Source organism: Manis javanica, chromosome 15 (genome assembly GCF_040802235.1).
Source record: "Manis javanica isolate MJ-LG chromosome 15, MJ_LKY, whole genome shotgun sequence".
NCBI lineage: Eukaryota > Metazoa > Chordata > Mammalia > Pholidota > Manidae > Manis > Manis javanica.
In genome coordinates this window covers 26662625-26677958 of record NC_133170.1, presented here as the reverse complement: position 1 = coordinate 26677958, position 15334 = coordinate 26662625, and the positions used below count along the sequence as shown (strand labels likewise).

The following is a 15334-nucleotide window of genomic DNA, read 5'->3' as shown; positions in this document are numbered from 1 at the left end:
TCAACAAATATTTATCAAGCGACTATGTTGAAAAGATGAAATGGGATAACAGAATTTTTTTTAAGTTTAGAAACGCTTTGGGAGCATCAACATCACAAAGAACACAACGCTCGTGTTAGTATTTCATCCCCTTTCCAGGCACAGACTCTGGACAGAATGGAGTCCTGGACAGCAGTTAACAGCCTGGAGGAGGCTGAACTTCCTGGGGGATGGAGGGAGCTCTGGTAGAAACAGGGGATGCAGCTTCACAGGGCGGAAAATGCTTCCTGGCCTGGTGCAGAGAGAATTGGCCAGACAATGTGTACAAGGGAGGTGCTCCCGAAATACTTGTTAGTGAGCTTTCAATTGCCGACCGCTCTATGCATCCTCCGCCTATACGGCTGGCTGGAGCTGTGTGAGGAAAGTGAAAGAAAGTAACGCGAATGGACAGCAGGCAGACATTGCCGCATCGCCACTGAGTCCCCCTGCCTCTCTCCCCTCCTTCCTGCCCACGTATCAGTGATCTTTTCAACGTCACATCTTCCTGCCTCTCTCCACCCCGTGGACCCCACATCCCTGCCGGAATAATTCTGCAGACATACGGCTCCCATCGCGACACTGTCTTCAAACACTCCTCCATGATACTGAGTCAGGAGCCATTGAGGGGATGGGGACAGGTTTCCCTCCTGATGTTCCCCCTGTGCCTTGCGTCATTCATTGCGATGCTCTGCCTTAGCGCCCCTGCCCCACTCATTCCTTGTCGGTGACAGCAGGGTGAATAGCTCATCTTAGGGGTCAGCCTGAGAGGTGACACTGGCACTCCTCAGCTACCCACCTCCTCTGCAGGGAGCTTCGTGCTCCCACCAGGGCTTAGGAGCCACCGGGCTGCCCTGTCCACAGTTGCTGGCAAGAAAGGGTCTGTCTGGAACCCAGTGTTAGGAAGCCTGTTTGGCTCTCCTGTTGAGCTGCTTCCTCCAATGTAGCCATTTTCATCTTCAAAGGTAAAATTCTGGCTGTAGTCTACATCTGTCTTCACCTTGTTTCTCAGCTGGTTCAATAGTCAGGCCAAGGAGGTGGGTACTTTGTTGGAAGCCCTCTGAACTCCAGCAAACATTTTTCCATTGTCTATGGCAATAAGCAAAGTCCTCAGCCCGGCATTCAAGGTTTTCCACCAAAAAACTCAGTTCTGGGCCCAGTTTCCACCAGGCAGTGCCCTGGACATGCACGGACCCTAGAGCAACTGCCACACCGGCTCCACTGGCATCTCAGACGTGCTTCATGTGTTCTTTCTTCCACACGCTGAGCTCTGCTTCTTCAGCCCCCCTGGCAGTCAGCCCACTAAACCCTACCACTGTGCAGGCCCAGCCCAAGGGCCACTTCTCAGCGTGCCTTTCCTGACCCCAATGGGTCTGATTGCCCCCTTCAGGGCTGTATTTCTCATTCTGCTTCCTTGGCCAGGAACCCTCCCCTCCTCCCGCCACTCCCTCCCACTCTGCACCTGCCTGTCTGAGTACCACTTGTGCCTGAGCTCTCCAACTGGATGCCTTCATGTCAGAAGCCTCCCCGAGACCCCAGGAGCATGGGATGTGCCTCCTAAGTACCTCCATAGAAGCCCATATACAGCTAACTGCACTACAGGAAAATGATTCTCTGCTTCATTTTCTCCAGTATCATATAGTGAAACACAGATAACACTTACAAATGTGCACATGCCTAAAGAGAACAGAACTGCTCCTCTAGATGGGAAATGGCCTACATCCACACAGAAACCAGAAGGCAATGCCCACCACGAGTAGAGGCCTTTAGCTGGAATTAGTGAAACCTTTTCAGAATTCTCTGACCTTCCAGGGAAGGCCCTCGTGAAGAGGGGTTATCCTATCAAGTGTCTGGCTTCTAACTGGCCAGTGAATTAAAGATGTCATCGTATCATTAGTTCAACTTCCACGAGCTTAGTGAAAGGCTGCCACACCCGGTCCCCAGATTCAACGTGGGGAAGGGGTGCATCCAGGCCACCCAGGGTAAGTACAGTGAGGAAGGGGTCTCAGCTCTCAGCCCTCCCCCATCCAATGAGCACAAACACCAGCGTGGTGCCCAGGCAACAGCAGGTCATGGCTCAAATGACACGTCTGAGTGCTGAGGCCACCGCATTTTTCTCACTGGCTCGAAGCTTGGGAAGTCTGATACTCCTCTTTGAAGTCTGCTCAGCACATAGGGAATGTGTGGATTTTCTGGGGCCTCTGACAATATGGGGAGAGATAAGACCCTGTAGGGCTCAAGTATCAAGAGGCTTTCTCAAGTTCGTAAATGCTGCTGGGAAAATGCGGGGAGCTACAGCTCTGCACATGTGAACAGGAAGGGTGAACCTGTCTTGCTTCTAGGTTAGGCACAAAGAATAGATGCCATGGATTGTTCTTAGGGGGCCATGGGGCCATCAAGGGCTGGAAGACTATTGACCGAGAATTTACAAGAAGGACTTCTGTCTGAGGGGAGGCCCTTGGCAGGCCCTGGGGGTATATAACCACTGACTTACTCACTTCTCCAATTAAAACGCACTGTGTGAAGCACCTTTTTCCCATTCCTTTCTTCATTTTGGGTGGTTACCACCAAAAACCTTGCACACACTGAACTGACCACACTCAAGGTGGCCTAGAGTGGACATGGGATTTGGCAACACGGTACCGATCTTGGTGAGCCACTTGGCCACAGCGCCGTAGATCTCGTCCAGGATGAGGATGACCACGAGGTTGATGATGACCGCTGTCGCCGTCACTGTCACCCGGACGTTGGAGCGTGTGGCCTTGTTGAGAGACAGAGCGGCTGCAGTTGTGATGCGATACACAATGACCCCAAAGACGATGGAGAAAGTCAGGGCAATCTGTTCAGGAGAAAAAGGGAGAGTCGCACATCAGTGGACAATTATCTAGCCCCTATTATTTGCTCAGCCAGTAGTACTCTCTGCTGTGTCTGGTCTTACTAATCTGGAGTCCACTGGTTGGCCACATGGAAACTGAAAAGCCCCTGAATGCTCGTGTAAATTCCAATGTAGGCGCATGTTCCAGGGGAGAATTCTTCCCGTTTCATCAGATCCCAAATGACCTATGATGCACACGCAAAATGAAGAAAGGAAACACCAAATACTGCCATGTACACAACTCGGATCATGTGATTTCTTTCATTAGGGAGCTCTCATCTACTGCGGCAGTAAGACAAACCATAGTGAAGGCCATCTGAGGATGTATTAAATGCTAAGTGAAGAGTATAGTTGTCAAAGGGCCTGAGAATAAAGGGCCAGGTAGATTTGGGTGGTCAGGGAATGGTCTAGGAAGCAATGGGGTTCATACTGGGCCTTCAATGAGGGGAAATAGGGAGCCATTGAGGGTGTTTGAGCTGAGAAGTGGTGAGTTAGAGCTTAGTGGGGTAGGTGTGAGAAGGTTTCCCAAAAGAGAAAAAAGGGAAAGGAACCAGGAGGGAAATCTTTAGACTCTCAGTCCTCAGGATGAGCAAAATATCATGCTAAGATTTCTCTACCAGGCAATTTGGAGGAGGACTTAGATTTCTCATTTGGTGAAGAAATCTCTGGCTGCTATGTTTAAAAGGAAAGTTTACTAGCCACTTGAACTAGAACCCCACAACCACCACCACCACCACCACCTGCCCCATTTCTTCTTTCCAGAACCTAAGAATGGAACCACACTCTCCCAGACAGGCTGCCTCTCCTCTCCCACTACAGCCCAGGAAGGGCCATTTCCACAAAGCAGGGATGTCGGAAAAAAAGTGCTCTGGGCCAGCCTCCTAGAGGTAGAGGGAGGTAGGAGCTGCTGGGTGTATAACCTACCTAGAGCAAGATTCTCATTTGTTTCAGGCACCTGAAGTCTTCTTTCTTAGAATTCTTTCTGCAAAGGAGGCCATTTGGGTCATATTTCCTCTGGGGGCAGGGAATGGGGGTTGGGGACGCTGGTTGTGGAGGGCGGAATGGAAATCACAGAAGAGAAAGGGGAGATAAAAAGGTTCCCTCTGAAAAAACAGACTGTCCTGGATTGCACATTCCCTCCCTAGAGAAGAGGGGAGGGGAGAAGAGGGAGGGGTGGGAAGGCTAGGGAGGGGAAGGGAGAGGGGGTCTCCAGCTCCGCAGTGCTTTGCAAGCAGGGCAAATGACACTCTGGTGGGCTGCAAATGGGAAACGGGTTTCAGATGCATCAACGTACGGACGTCTCCAGACCCCTGGGGGGTGCCTGGGGTGCTGGTGGCAGCCTCTGCTGTTTGTCACTGTGTATTTTACCAAACTAGTGTTTGCCCTGTGGGTCGGGGTATGAGAAAGCAGCCCTCTGCATGGCAGGCAGGATGGCAGCATTCTCTGTGTAGAGGGAACATGCGTGTGTGTGCATGTTTGCACACGTGTGTGTCAGGGCAGAGGAGAGGTTATATGGGAAAAATGCTCTGCGGGAGGCCCTCTTCTGCTCAGGGTGAAGGCTGAGCAGTAGAAACCCCGGGCTCCACGACCAGGGGAGAACGGCTACCGGCTACCGTGGAAGGGGGAAAGCCTGGACATGACAACACCGCTATGCAACAATGGAGATGTTTTCACTTTCCAGTCCTCGGGGATTCTCACTGCCAGACGGCAAGGGCCTGGAAAATGTGGTGTGAGATTCCTTTCCCTCAGAATCACTTTTGCAAGGAAGTACTGATGAGGCGGGGGAGGCCAGGGCATTGAGGAGCAAGTGTGTGTGCATGTTCGGGTGGGGTTTGGGGGAAACAACAATGGCCAAAACATGCCCTGCTGTGGGGTCTTGAGGGTGGCACATGGAGGAATGAGGGGGAGGTCGGCTTCTACTCTCCTTCTTGAAGAGGCCCAGCAGCCAGACTGGAGAAGGAAGACACTCTTCCCTGCTATCAACGCGGGGCCTGTGAACTCCATGCACCAGCTGGGAATTTGATCAACTTGCAGAATATCAAGCACAACCCCAGACCTACTAACTCTGATTCTGCATTTTAGCAAGACTCCTGTGCAAGTCCAAGAGGTACTGCTCCACCAGTTAGAAAAGCCCTTTTTCCACCTGCCTGTCCTCCCCAGCCCCACCTTCAGCAACTCACTCCTCAGCCCTCTGACGTCATTGTTTTCCATCTTAACTTTTCTGGGCTAGATTTTTCCTTTCACTCTAGAAATCAGGTCTGAACCTCTTCTTCAGTGTTTCCCACAAGGATCTCAAAACAGGCATGGAAAATGAAGTGATGTGCTCAAGGTCCAATGCATGGAGTAAAATCTTAGTGTCCTGGTTCATGAAGGAATCCAATAACTTTAGCATTTAGGGATCATCCCATTCAGCCTTTGATTTCATAACAGGGAAACTGAGGCCCAAGAAGCAGCAATGTGATTGGCTCAAGGTCTAGTACATAGCAGTGCTGAGATACTAATGGTGGTAACATCATTAAAGCAGCTAGTCCATTTGTGCCCTCTTGATTTCATTATTCAGTACAGGGCACTAATCCTTATAACCACATAAGGTATTGTGGTTATAATTAAGTGACAATCGGAATTTGAACCCTGTTCTATGGCTTCAAAGTCTACAATCCCATTCTGACATTAAGGCTTCTGACACTAAATCAGTATAATTTTCACTACTTTGACAGTGTTTTTTGTTTTATTTTTTAAATTTAAACAAATATTTTCCAACCACTTATTGTGCAAACCACTGCACTGGGTATATTTCATGTTTGTGAATAGTGTCCCCAAACTAGGAGTGGGACCTGGTCTGGTATGCCTCATGCCATTTCCTAGCGGTGCTTCACCTGCAGAACGTGCTTGGCAAGGTATTGCTGATCCTCAGCTTTAGCAGTCTAGCTCCCCACATATGCTCACACCATCATGGTCCCTGTGGCTTCTGGTGTTTTAATCCCATAGCTTTACTTCTGGACATGGCCAAATTACAATGGAAGCCAGGCTACAGAGTCCAAAGTTCTATTTAACCATATGAGAGAGACTGGAAGGAGAAATGGTCTGTTCCCTACCCTCCAGGACTTGCATTCTGAATCAAAGTTGAGAAAGCCATTGCACACCTATAACAAGGATGAGCCTAGTAGCAGCTGGACAGTCATGGTCCTTAGTTCACGAGCTTCTAGTCTGCAATGAGCAGAGAGCAGGGAGCTTGGTCAGAGAAAAGCTAAGTCAAAAGCAGCTTTGGGACTGTTTCCTATGGGAAAGAATTGGAGGAAAGAATAAAGAGGAAAAAGTAGAAATGTGCATGGCAGACACAGTCTGAACTGTGGGACAGTGTCTGGTCTAAGGTGGGGCACATAACAATAGCTCAGTTTTTAAAAATGCACATGCTAATGACTTTATCCCTGACATAATAAGCTGTCTCTGGCACCTGCTTATTCATTTTCTCACTCAGTCATTCATAAAACATGTCTGGAGCATCTTCTATGGGTCAGCCACCATTCTAGGTGTCAGGGATACCATAGTAAAAAAAAACATCAGATTTCTGCCCTCATGGCATAGATCTCCCAGTGGAAAAAGAGAGACAACAAACCAATAAAAAGGTAAAAAAATACAGCATATCTGGTGGGATAAGTACTACAGAAACAAAGAAAAACAGGAGCATAGGGATTGGTTGCAATTTAAGATAGGGTGGTCAGGACAGGCATAGGTGAGAAGGTAACATCTCAGCAAGTACCTACTGAAGGAAATCTGAGCAAAGGGGTTTTGGGACAGACGTGGCCGAAGCTGAGTGAAAGGAGGGTGCGTGTTGGAGTGGAGATGGCCGGTGGGGAGAAGGGTCAGCCATGGAGGATAAGGGTGCTGGCCTCTACTCCTTATGAGATATGAAGTCTTGAGAGAGTTTTCAGCAGAGGAGTGACATGATTTGGCCTAGATTTTAAGAAGATCGATAGGCTGATGATCTATAGAGGTCTAAGCAGATGACCGTCATGGCCATGGGAGGAAAGTTCAGCACTAGCTCTAGAGGAAGGACACTGCCTCTGAGAATCCCGCTGAGGACTAACAAAAAGACAATTGATTCAAAGAAGGAAAGACACTTTAGCTCAATGCACTAGGCCGGAGAAAGAAGAGAACCTTCATCTTTGTCCACACTGGCCTCTATCACAGGCGGGGGGGGGACGATGGGCACAGTGCCAGGGCTATTTCTTGGTTGCCTTCATCCCATGAAAACTGTCCCCACTGACCTTGTGACTGGCCTCCCTAAAACCATCCTCCTGGCCACAGTCCTGGCATCTTCTGCCAAGGTGTAATTGCCGCAGGTGGAGAAGGGAGTGACGTTCCACACTGGCCTTTACTATGGTAGTCGCCTTTGACTTACCTGATTCCACCACAAAAAAACCACTTTTATGAAAACCACCTTGACCCCTTCATCTCACACTCCACACCTTGTTCTGGGTAATGCCAAGCCCTTTTCTTTCAAAGACCGAGTTTTTATAAAAAATGATAAAAATAAGGAAAAGTTCATGCAAAATAAAGATTTTTTAAAAATCTAATAGGTAAGGGACTATATAATTTATTGTTGAACCCGGAATACTTTTGGAAGTAAAAAGGGTGCTACTGAAAATCACCTCGGTTAGCAAGCTTAAACCAGGACTAGCCTGGAATGCTTGACTATAAAGGGGTGATCCTTAAAGGGGGTCCCAGCCCTTCCCTACCACTCCCTGCCCAGCTCCTGCTCACACACCTCAGCTCCCAGCACCTGCTGGTTACATGTGGGGGCCCCCAGACACAGTGACACACACCAGTTACTTGTTCTTGTCTCTGATACAGAATCTCCCATTTGTATGGAGACTCTGAGTTGAGTCAGGGACGGGAAAGGGGATGATGGAAGAAGAGATAATCATATATTATTTCTGAACAGCACAAAAACATGTCCCCACCCTCCAGTCTAGCTGTAGGAAGTGTCCCTGGAATTAAAAAAAAAATAGAACTTTGGGCTATGGCCCAGCATTAGCCTTGTTTACAGTATGTGCCACTGTGATGCAGCGATGGACCTGTTGCTGACACTGGTGGTGATGACGATACAAGCTCTTCTCTCTCAGATGGCAGATACGTGTCTCTGTTCGGCCCTCGCCTTCCCAGGCCCTCAGGGGCAGCCGACACCGACAACGCCTGCCCCTTGCCACACCTTCTTGCTTCCAGGCTCCCCACGCTCCTGTCTACTCCCTCTCCATCCTCTTTTTTGGCTCCTCCTCATGCTCCCAGATTTAACACTGCCACGTCTTGGGACTCAACCTTGCCCTTTTCTCAGCCTACCCTCAGGGCCCTGGTGATCTCATATGATCTCATGGCTTTAAATACCACCTACACTGCCCAATTAGGTCTCCAGCCTGCACATCTCTGAGCTCCAGATTTATACCCATCGTGAAGGCAACTCCAGAATTCCTCTCTCTCCCAGTAACGGATGGCTCCAGCTTTTTGAATGCCCAAGATAATAACCTTGGAGTCACCCTTGACATCTGTTTCATGCTCATGATGGAATTCTTTCAGGGCCACCTCTTTGCCACTCACATGCAGTGCCACTTGCATGGATCTGATTCTTGGTTTTCTGTGTTATTCCATTAGTCTGATTACTTATTCCCACAAAAATACCACAGTCTTCTAGGTCATTTTGGAAAATACATCTTATTCTTCACTGATATTTTCAAGCTTGTTGTTTCAACCTGTGACTAGTATTTCTAATATCTTTAGTCGCTGCTGTCTGTTCCCACTGGTTCTTTCTCATGGTGCTTTAGTTTCTTGTATAATCGGTTATTTTTTTACTGTACTATCCTCATTGCCCTTGCACAGTTCTCTTGGGGGACTATTGAGGCCTAGCGTCACTATACCTTCCTATAGACAGAAGTTGTGTCTGCTTCCTCTGGGCACCTGGGAGCACTGAGTCCTGGACCAAGTGCCCGAGGCTCCCCCAGGCCTCTCAGAGAGTGAACCAGGCTACAGATCCACAGTGAGCCCTGCCCATGGCCACTTTTCAGGGACCAGGCTTTGTTTCCCTTTTTCTCCCTGTTCTTAGACTTCTAACAACTTGCTCTGCAGTCCCGTAAGTGAGGAGGGAGTGGGTTTGAGAGGATAGCCCTTCACACTTCCAGTTTAATTTGGTGAGGACTTCCTGTTAGAATGCCCCCTGATTCCTATCCTCCTTGCCCCATAAAACCACCAAAACCAAAGCCCAAATTTGCCTCAATGGGAAAATGTCCTCAAAGTAAAATAAGCGTTAATGCCTAGGCATTTGTTCCCTTGGTTCCCATTTCCCCTAGGTTTGAGCCTGGTATTCTTTACTATGCTGTCATCTCCTCAAGGCTTTCAGAAGATTGAAAAATACATTTATCCAATATTTTTGTTGTTTTCAGCAAGACGGGATGCTACAAATATCCTAATGTACCACTACCAGAGATTGAAGTCTATTTTACTTACCTATTTTCCTATTTATGTACATATTTGTTATCTATAAACTCCATCAGGGAGGGATTCTTTTACCTTCTATTCTATCCCCAATGCCTAAGAATACCACCAAGCACAAGAAGTATCATTCAATACTTCTTGAATGAATGAATAAACCCTTTGACAATACTATGAATACTGTGGGTGGCTTTGAAGTGTTAAACATCTTATCATTTTAGTTTAACACATTGCAGTTCACCACATATTCTTAAATAAATTCTACATGCCTCCCTTTTGCTAAGCAATGAGATGGTAAGAAATTGAAACTTTTAAGTTTTGGCCACCCATCACCTCTGCACTTTATCTGTGAAACAAGGAATTGAACTGAGGTGTCTATGCCTCCTTCGCTTTTTAAATTTCTGAGACTATATTCCTGTCCTCAGCAGACATAATGCTTCTGTTCATGGTGGCAATAATAACCTCAGGCCTGTGTTAGAATAACCTCCTGCCAGTAGGTCCAGAAAACTATGATTCAGTCCCGGTTTTTAGAATACGCGAACCCTCCCCACACAATTAATGTGCAGTCCTGCTTAGAAATGCATTAAGGACACAACTCCCCTTTGTAAAACAAAAGTCCCAGTCCTGAATCCTGAAGGCATCTACCCACAAAGTGAGCAGATGCCTTAGTGTCCTGAGCTCAGTCCCGGATTTCGCCTTCCCAGGGTCTTCCAGCTTCATTCCCTATTGTCTCACTCATTCTGGCCCCCGAGAATGATCTGCCACCACTTTCCTGATCTGACTCAAATATGACTCTCAGACCCATTCCTCATCCTCCCTGACTCAGCTGAGACCATCTGGGTCTTTCCACAGGCTCTTCTAAACTCTAAGGGAGGAACCCAGGGAAATAAACTCAGCAACTATAGGGAGGCTAAAGAATCAGGCTTACAGAGCCCAAGGTGGCTGCCTTCTGTGGCTTCCAGACTCGGTTCTTTCCACAAACCATCAGGGAGAGCCAGCCCACAGCCCAGACAGGCTGCCACAATTCTGACACCATCTTACTTGTATTACTACTTTCCAGGTCTTCGTCTGTCTCCATGTGGAAGGAACCCACCCTAGAAGTTCCCAGTTCAAACAGTGGTGCTCAAGGCCAAGACGACAGAGCCCCTTTCTGCAGCCACTGAGGGCCACTGACCTCTCCCAGATCTGGTTTCCTGTCTGAGGGAAACAGCTTCCCCTTTTTGGATGACTAATAGCAGCAGTGACCTCATTATCAGGTAAAATCCTGTCCCTCTGGACTGGACCATTTCCATAGCAAAAGCAAATATCACACACACAGCCTTCGCACAGCAGGATCTACATGCATAAATCATGGGCAGGTGTCCCCTCAAGGAACTTACCATGAATAAGATGGATGCAAAGTTCATCAGGTAACCTGGGAAACGATCTTTCCAGTTCAGCTTATCTTCATCATCCTGGGGAGAAACAGCAGGGTAGAGACAATCAGAAGTCACAAATAATTTTTATGTGTTAATAAAGATAATAATTTTCTCTCAATTTTGCATAAATTTGCATACAATTAATCATTCATCACTCTATGTAAGTATTTTTCTGGTCTCTGATGCGTTCCCCCCATATCAACAACAGCCCTCCTAATTTTGCGATTTCCGCATCGCCTGGAAAAAGGACAAGATTCGATTTCAGCCTCATACTGGCCTGAAGTTTTAGTTCAACCCCTTCTCAGCTGTGCAACCTTGGACATGTCTCTTAACATTTCTGACCCTCTGTGTCTTCACTGCAAAGTGCACACAGTGTGACAACATCTTGCCTATGCACAGGATGGTTTTAAAGAGAAACATGGGAACATAGGAAAGCAATGGACAAGTGACAGATATGACCCAGCTCCCCAACAACATTCTGAAATAGATCATCCTGTAAATAGAACATCAACCATTGACCTTAAATCCTAAGTTAAGTATACAAATTACCCACAATGTTTGTTTTTCAAAGAACCGGTATGTATTGTCATTTGTTTTTTCCCAAATGACCATGTCCCCTGGTCACAAATGCAGACACTTCGAGGTGCAGGTTAGACCTTCAACTGTCACCTAAGACAGGGTCCATCCAGTTCACCCAGGCCACTCTCCCGGGCCAGGATAGACCACAGTCGTCCTTTAGCACTGTCGAAGGACCCTCACTTGGTAAGAAGATGCCCAAACAAGGTATGAATGGTTACAATCTCTGCCAATTAATTGCTATGTAGCTTTAGACCAGGCACTAGACTCCTCTGAGCTACAGTTCTATTAAATTAGACTTTGGGGTGCCCTCCCTCCTACCAAGTTACTAGAAAGGCCATCTGCAGCCACGTTGTGAGGATTCCATGAAATAGAAAGGCACTGCGCTCTGGGAAGGCGGGAGGCCTCCTGCATCTCTGCCATGTATCAGAATCAAACTTAGCAAGTGAATGTTCCAGGGCCCCTGCTCTGCTCTTCCCTCCTCACTGCTGTTTCAGATGCACCTGATTTGGCTCTAGCATCAGTGCCATCTAGCCTTTGAACACCGTCTGTAGGCGATGGGCCTTCTTGGCCTAAAAGATGGCTTTCTAAAAACATTTGTACAACCACCGTGTGCAGACCTTGGTGCTAGGTTCACAGGGACACAGAAGAAAGCAGACAGGACTGCTGCCCTGGGGCTCCCACTCAGGAACAAGCAACGCTCCATTTTCATAGACTTTGTGATAGAATCCAGTCTCTAGACCAGCCCAGCGGACTTTCTATCACATGATAAGAACAGGTTACTACAGGCTGTGGCCATTCTGAATAGGTGGGAGGGCACAGAACTATTTCAACGAGGGCTGAGCAAGACCCATGCATGGTCTTCTGAAGGAGGCCAACATCAAAGGGGAGGAGCATGTCCTTCTTTCTGCTTTCAATGTAATTCTTAGTTTCCTCACACCAGTGGAATTTTCCTTGAAGATTTTGATGAGAAAAACTAAAGATGGGCTGGTAGATGATAACACTCAAAAGGGACCTGGAAAGAACTGCGGGTGTGCATGGCAGGGCCTTTCCTAAGTGCTCCCTTTTACAGTGAAGGGTTTAGTGACTCTTTCACTCTTTTTCTGTTCTCTGGCCTAGAAATGAGAGGTTCTGCCTGAAACCCCAACAAACCAGGTGTGCCCTGAAGTATCAGTGGTGAGTAGGGAAGACAGACTCCACGGCAGGCTCCACAGGGGACCCCGTGGGTCCCCGAGTGTGGAACAGGGCCAGGAGAGGTAGGAACACCTTCGCTGGATCTGTGACATGAGGGGAAGGGGCAGGAAACACCAGTCAGTAAGGGTGAGACTGGGCTCAGGGTGGCCCTCAGGGCAGAGTCAGTCAGTGCTGGAAGAAATGGGGGAGAGGGAAGTACTTGCCAAGGAGCAGGAAATATGGCTCAAGATGAAATGGGCTCAAAGAAATAAAAAGCACAATTGTGGAGGGTGACTAATGAACCCACGGGAAGAGTCAGGCCTCCAGGATAGTTTTGGCTAAGGTTTCCTGCAGGGTGGTTGTCCACCTTCTCCAGTCCAGGGACCCAGGGAGACGAGATGTCTTTGGAGAGCCTGTGCCCTGCAGTGATCACTGTGGCCTGGAGAGCTCTGGTTCAGTTCCCCTCAGCACACACGGTCTGAGCACACCGGAGAGCCTTGCTCTGTGTAGGACACTGAGAACGCAGTGAGAAGGCTCAGGCTGCCCATGGGCAGCTCAGACCATGGAGGACACAGGAAAAGGATTCCAGAGCTAACCCTGGGAAGGAAGGTGGCATTACTGTTTTGCACAAAAATGAGAAAACAGAAAGCAGCTGAATCGGATGCACTCTCAAAGCAACAATTGTAAAGAAAAATACTCGTTTTGACATAGATGGTCTGGTATTTGCTGAAAAATCACCCCCTTTCATATCTACACCAATGAGCCCTTTTTCTGGAAGTCCTAACTTCCAACATCCACACAGTTCTCATGCATTCAGACATGAGAGCCCAGAGCAGCACAAAGATTAGGTTTCCAAGGTCCCAAACTTATGAGCAAAGCTGCCAGGGAGGAAAGTAGCCTTTATATATATATATATATATATATATGTATACGTGTAATTGGCTGTCATAATGGAAGCTGATTCAAACTCTCCACTCACTGGCACATTGAAGATACAAAGATTCATGGCAAGACACCATTATTTAAATATACCCTGCATAAAAGCCATCTAGCCAGCATACGGGATCATGGAAAGAAAAGCAGACTTGGAGCCAGAACATCCGAGTTTACCTCTTGGCTCTAATACTTACATCAAGTGACCTTGGGAAATTCCTAGAACCTCAGTTTTCTCATCCACAATTATATTCCTTATCTGTACAATATGTAAAATAGCAATATCTATCTCACCAAGTTACCAGGTCTTTTATATTAATCAGCCAACCTATGGAGAGGGCCAAGCTGGTGCACCTGCATACTGTGGTAAGTGGGAGCTCTGAGCACCCCCTTCTCCTTTAAATAGGGAGATGACAACACTTGTCCTACCTAAGAGGCAACAGGTACTGTGCCAACTGCATAATTGAATGCCTGTGAGAGCTTTGCAACTCTAAGGTGTGGTACAAAAGTAAGATCTAATCAGCTTCAGGATTATATCAAAAGCAGGTGATTAGGAAGCACTTAGCTAATGTCACCATTGTTAAGATATGAGCCTGGCTGTCGCCTGTGTTTATTTCTTCATCTCTGCTGCCTTGTGTCTTTGTCCCTGGGCTAGAGCTCCCACTTCTGCATCTCCAAAAATAAGCAGCCCCGTGATGCTCATGTAAAGGCACAGAAGTACCCTTCTGGAAGACCCAACTGTTGGAAATGCAATCACCAGAAGTGCAATAGGTGAGAATACTATTCAAACAAATGCCTTAGAGAGCAATTTTGAAAAGTGGCCAATCATCCCTGCAGTTTTTATTTTTTCATTTTTTAATTAAAGTATAATTTACATATGTAAAATTCACCTTTATAGGCATGCAGTTCTGCATATTTTGATAAACATACTGCCATGTAACCACTACCACACTCAGATATAGAGCAATCCCATCACACTCGGTATCTTTCATGGCCCTTTGCAGTCCACCTCACCCCAACCCCCAGCTTCTGGCAAGATCTGTTGTCTGTCCCTTTAGTTTTACTCTTTTTCCAAAATGTCATGTAAGTAAATTCACACAGCGTGGAGCCTTTTGGGTCTGACTTCCTTCACTTAACACGATGCATTTGGGATTTATCCATGTTGAATTCTTAGGAGTTTGTTCCTTTTTAAGGCTGAGTAGTATTTCACTGTACAGATGTGCCACAGTCCATTACCCATCACTAGGTGAGAGATGTTGGAGTGTTTCCAGTTTTGAGGGATCATGAAAAAGCCATTATAGGTATTTGCGCACTGGTTTTGGTGTGAGTATAGGTTTTCATGGCACTTGGTAGACATCAACTAGTGGAACTGCTGAGTCACAGGGTAAATGTCTGTCTGCTTTTACAAGCCACTGTCAGCCTGTGTTCCAAAATGGCTGTGACACTGTGTTTTCATCAGCAACTCTACTTTCTTTCTTTTCTTTAAATAAACTTTGTATTTGAGAATAGTATTAGATGTACAGAAAAGCTTCAAAGATGGTACAAAGAGTCTTTATGTATATGCTGCATCCAGTTTCTCCTATTACATTAGTATGGATATACTTTTCAGAACCAATGAACCAATATCGTACATTATTATGATCTAAAGTTCAAACTTTTTTGGATTTTCTTAGTTTTTACCTGATACCCCTTTTCCATTCCAGGGTCCCAGCCAAGACACCACATTATATTTAGTTTCCATGTCCCCTGTGGCTCCTCTAGACTATGGCAGCTTTTCATTTTGGAGATGGTTCCTCAGTATGGGCTTGCGTGAAGTTTCTCTCACAATTAGACTGAAGTTATGGGTTTGGGGGAGGAGGTA

General features: G+C 47.0%; 1 protein-coding gene across 2 annotated transcripts in view; it reads right to left on the bottom strand.

Moving 5' to 3' along the window:
• The window catches only part of ANO2 (anoctamin 2), a 290583-nt gene that overhangs the window by 53250 nt on the left and 221999 nt on the right, over positions 1 to 15334 (bottom strand). For both annotated transcript variants that reach the window (XM_073222870.1, XM_073222869.1), the window contains exons 13-14: positions 10753 to 10827; positions 2659 to 2854 (exon numbers count right to left, since the gene is read on the bottom strand). In XM_073222870.1, coding sequence (XP_073078971.1) covers positions 2659 to 2854; positions 10753 to 10827 — 271 coding nt within the window. The remainder of the gene's footprint in view (positions 1 to 2658; positions 2855 to 10752; positions 10828 to 15334) is intronic.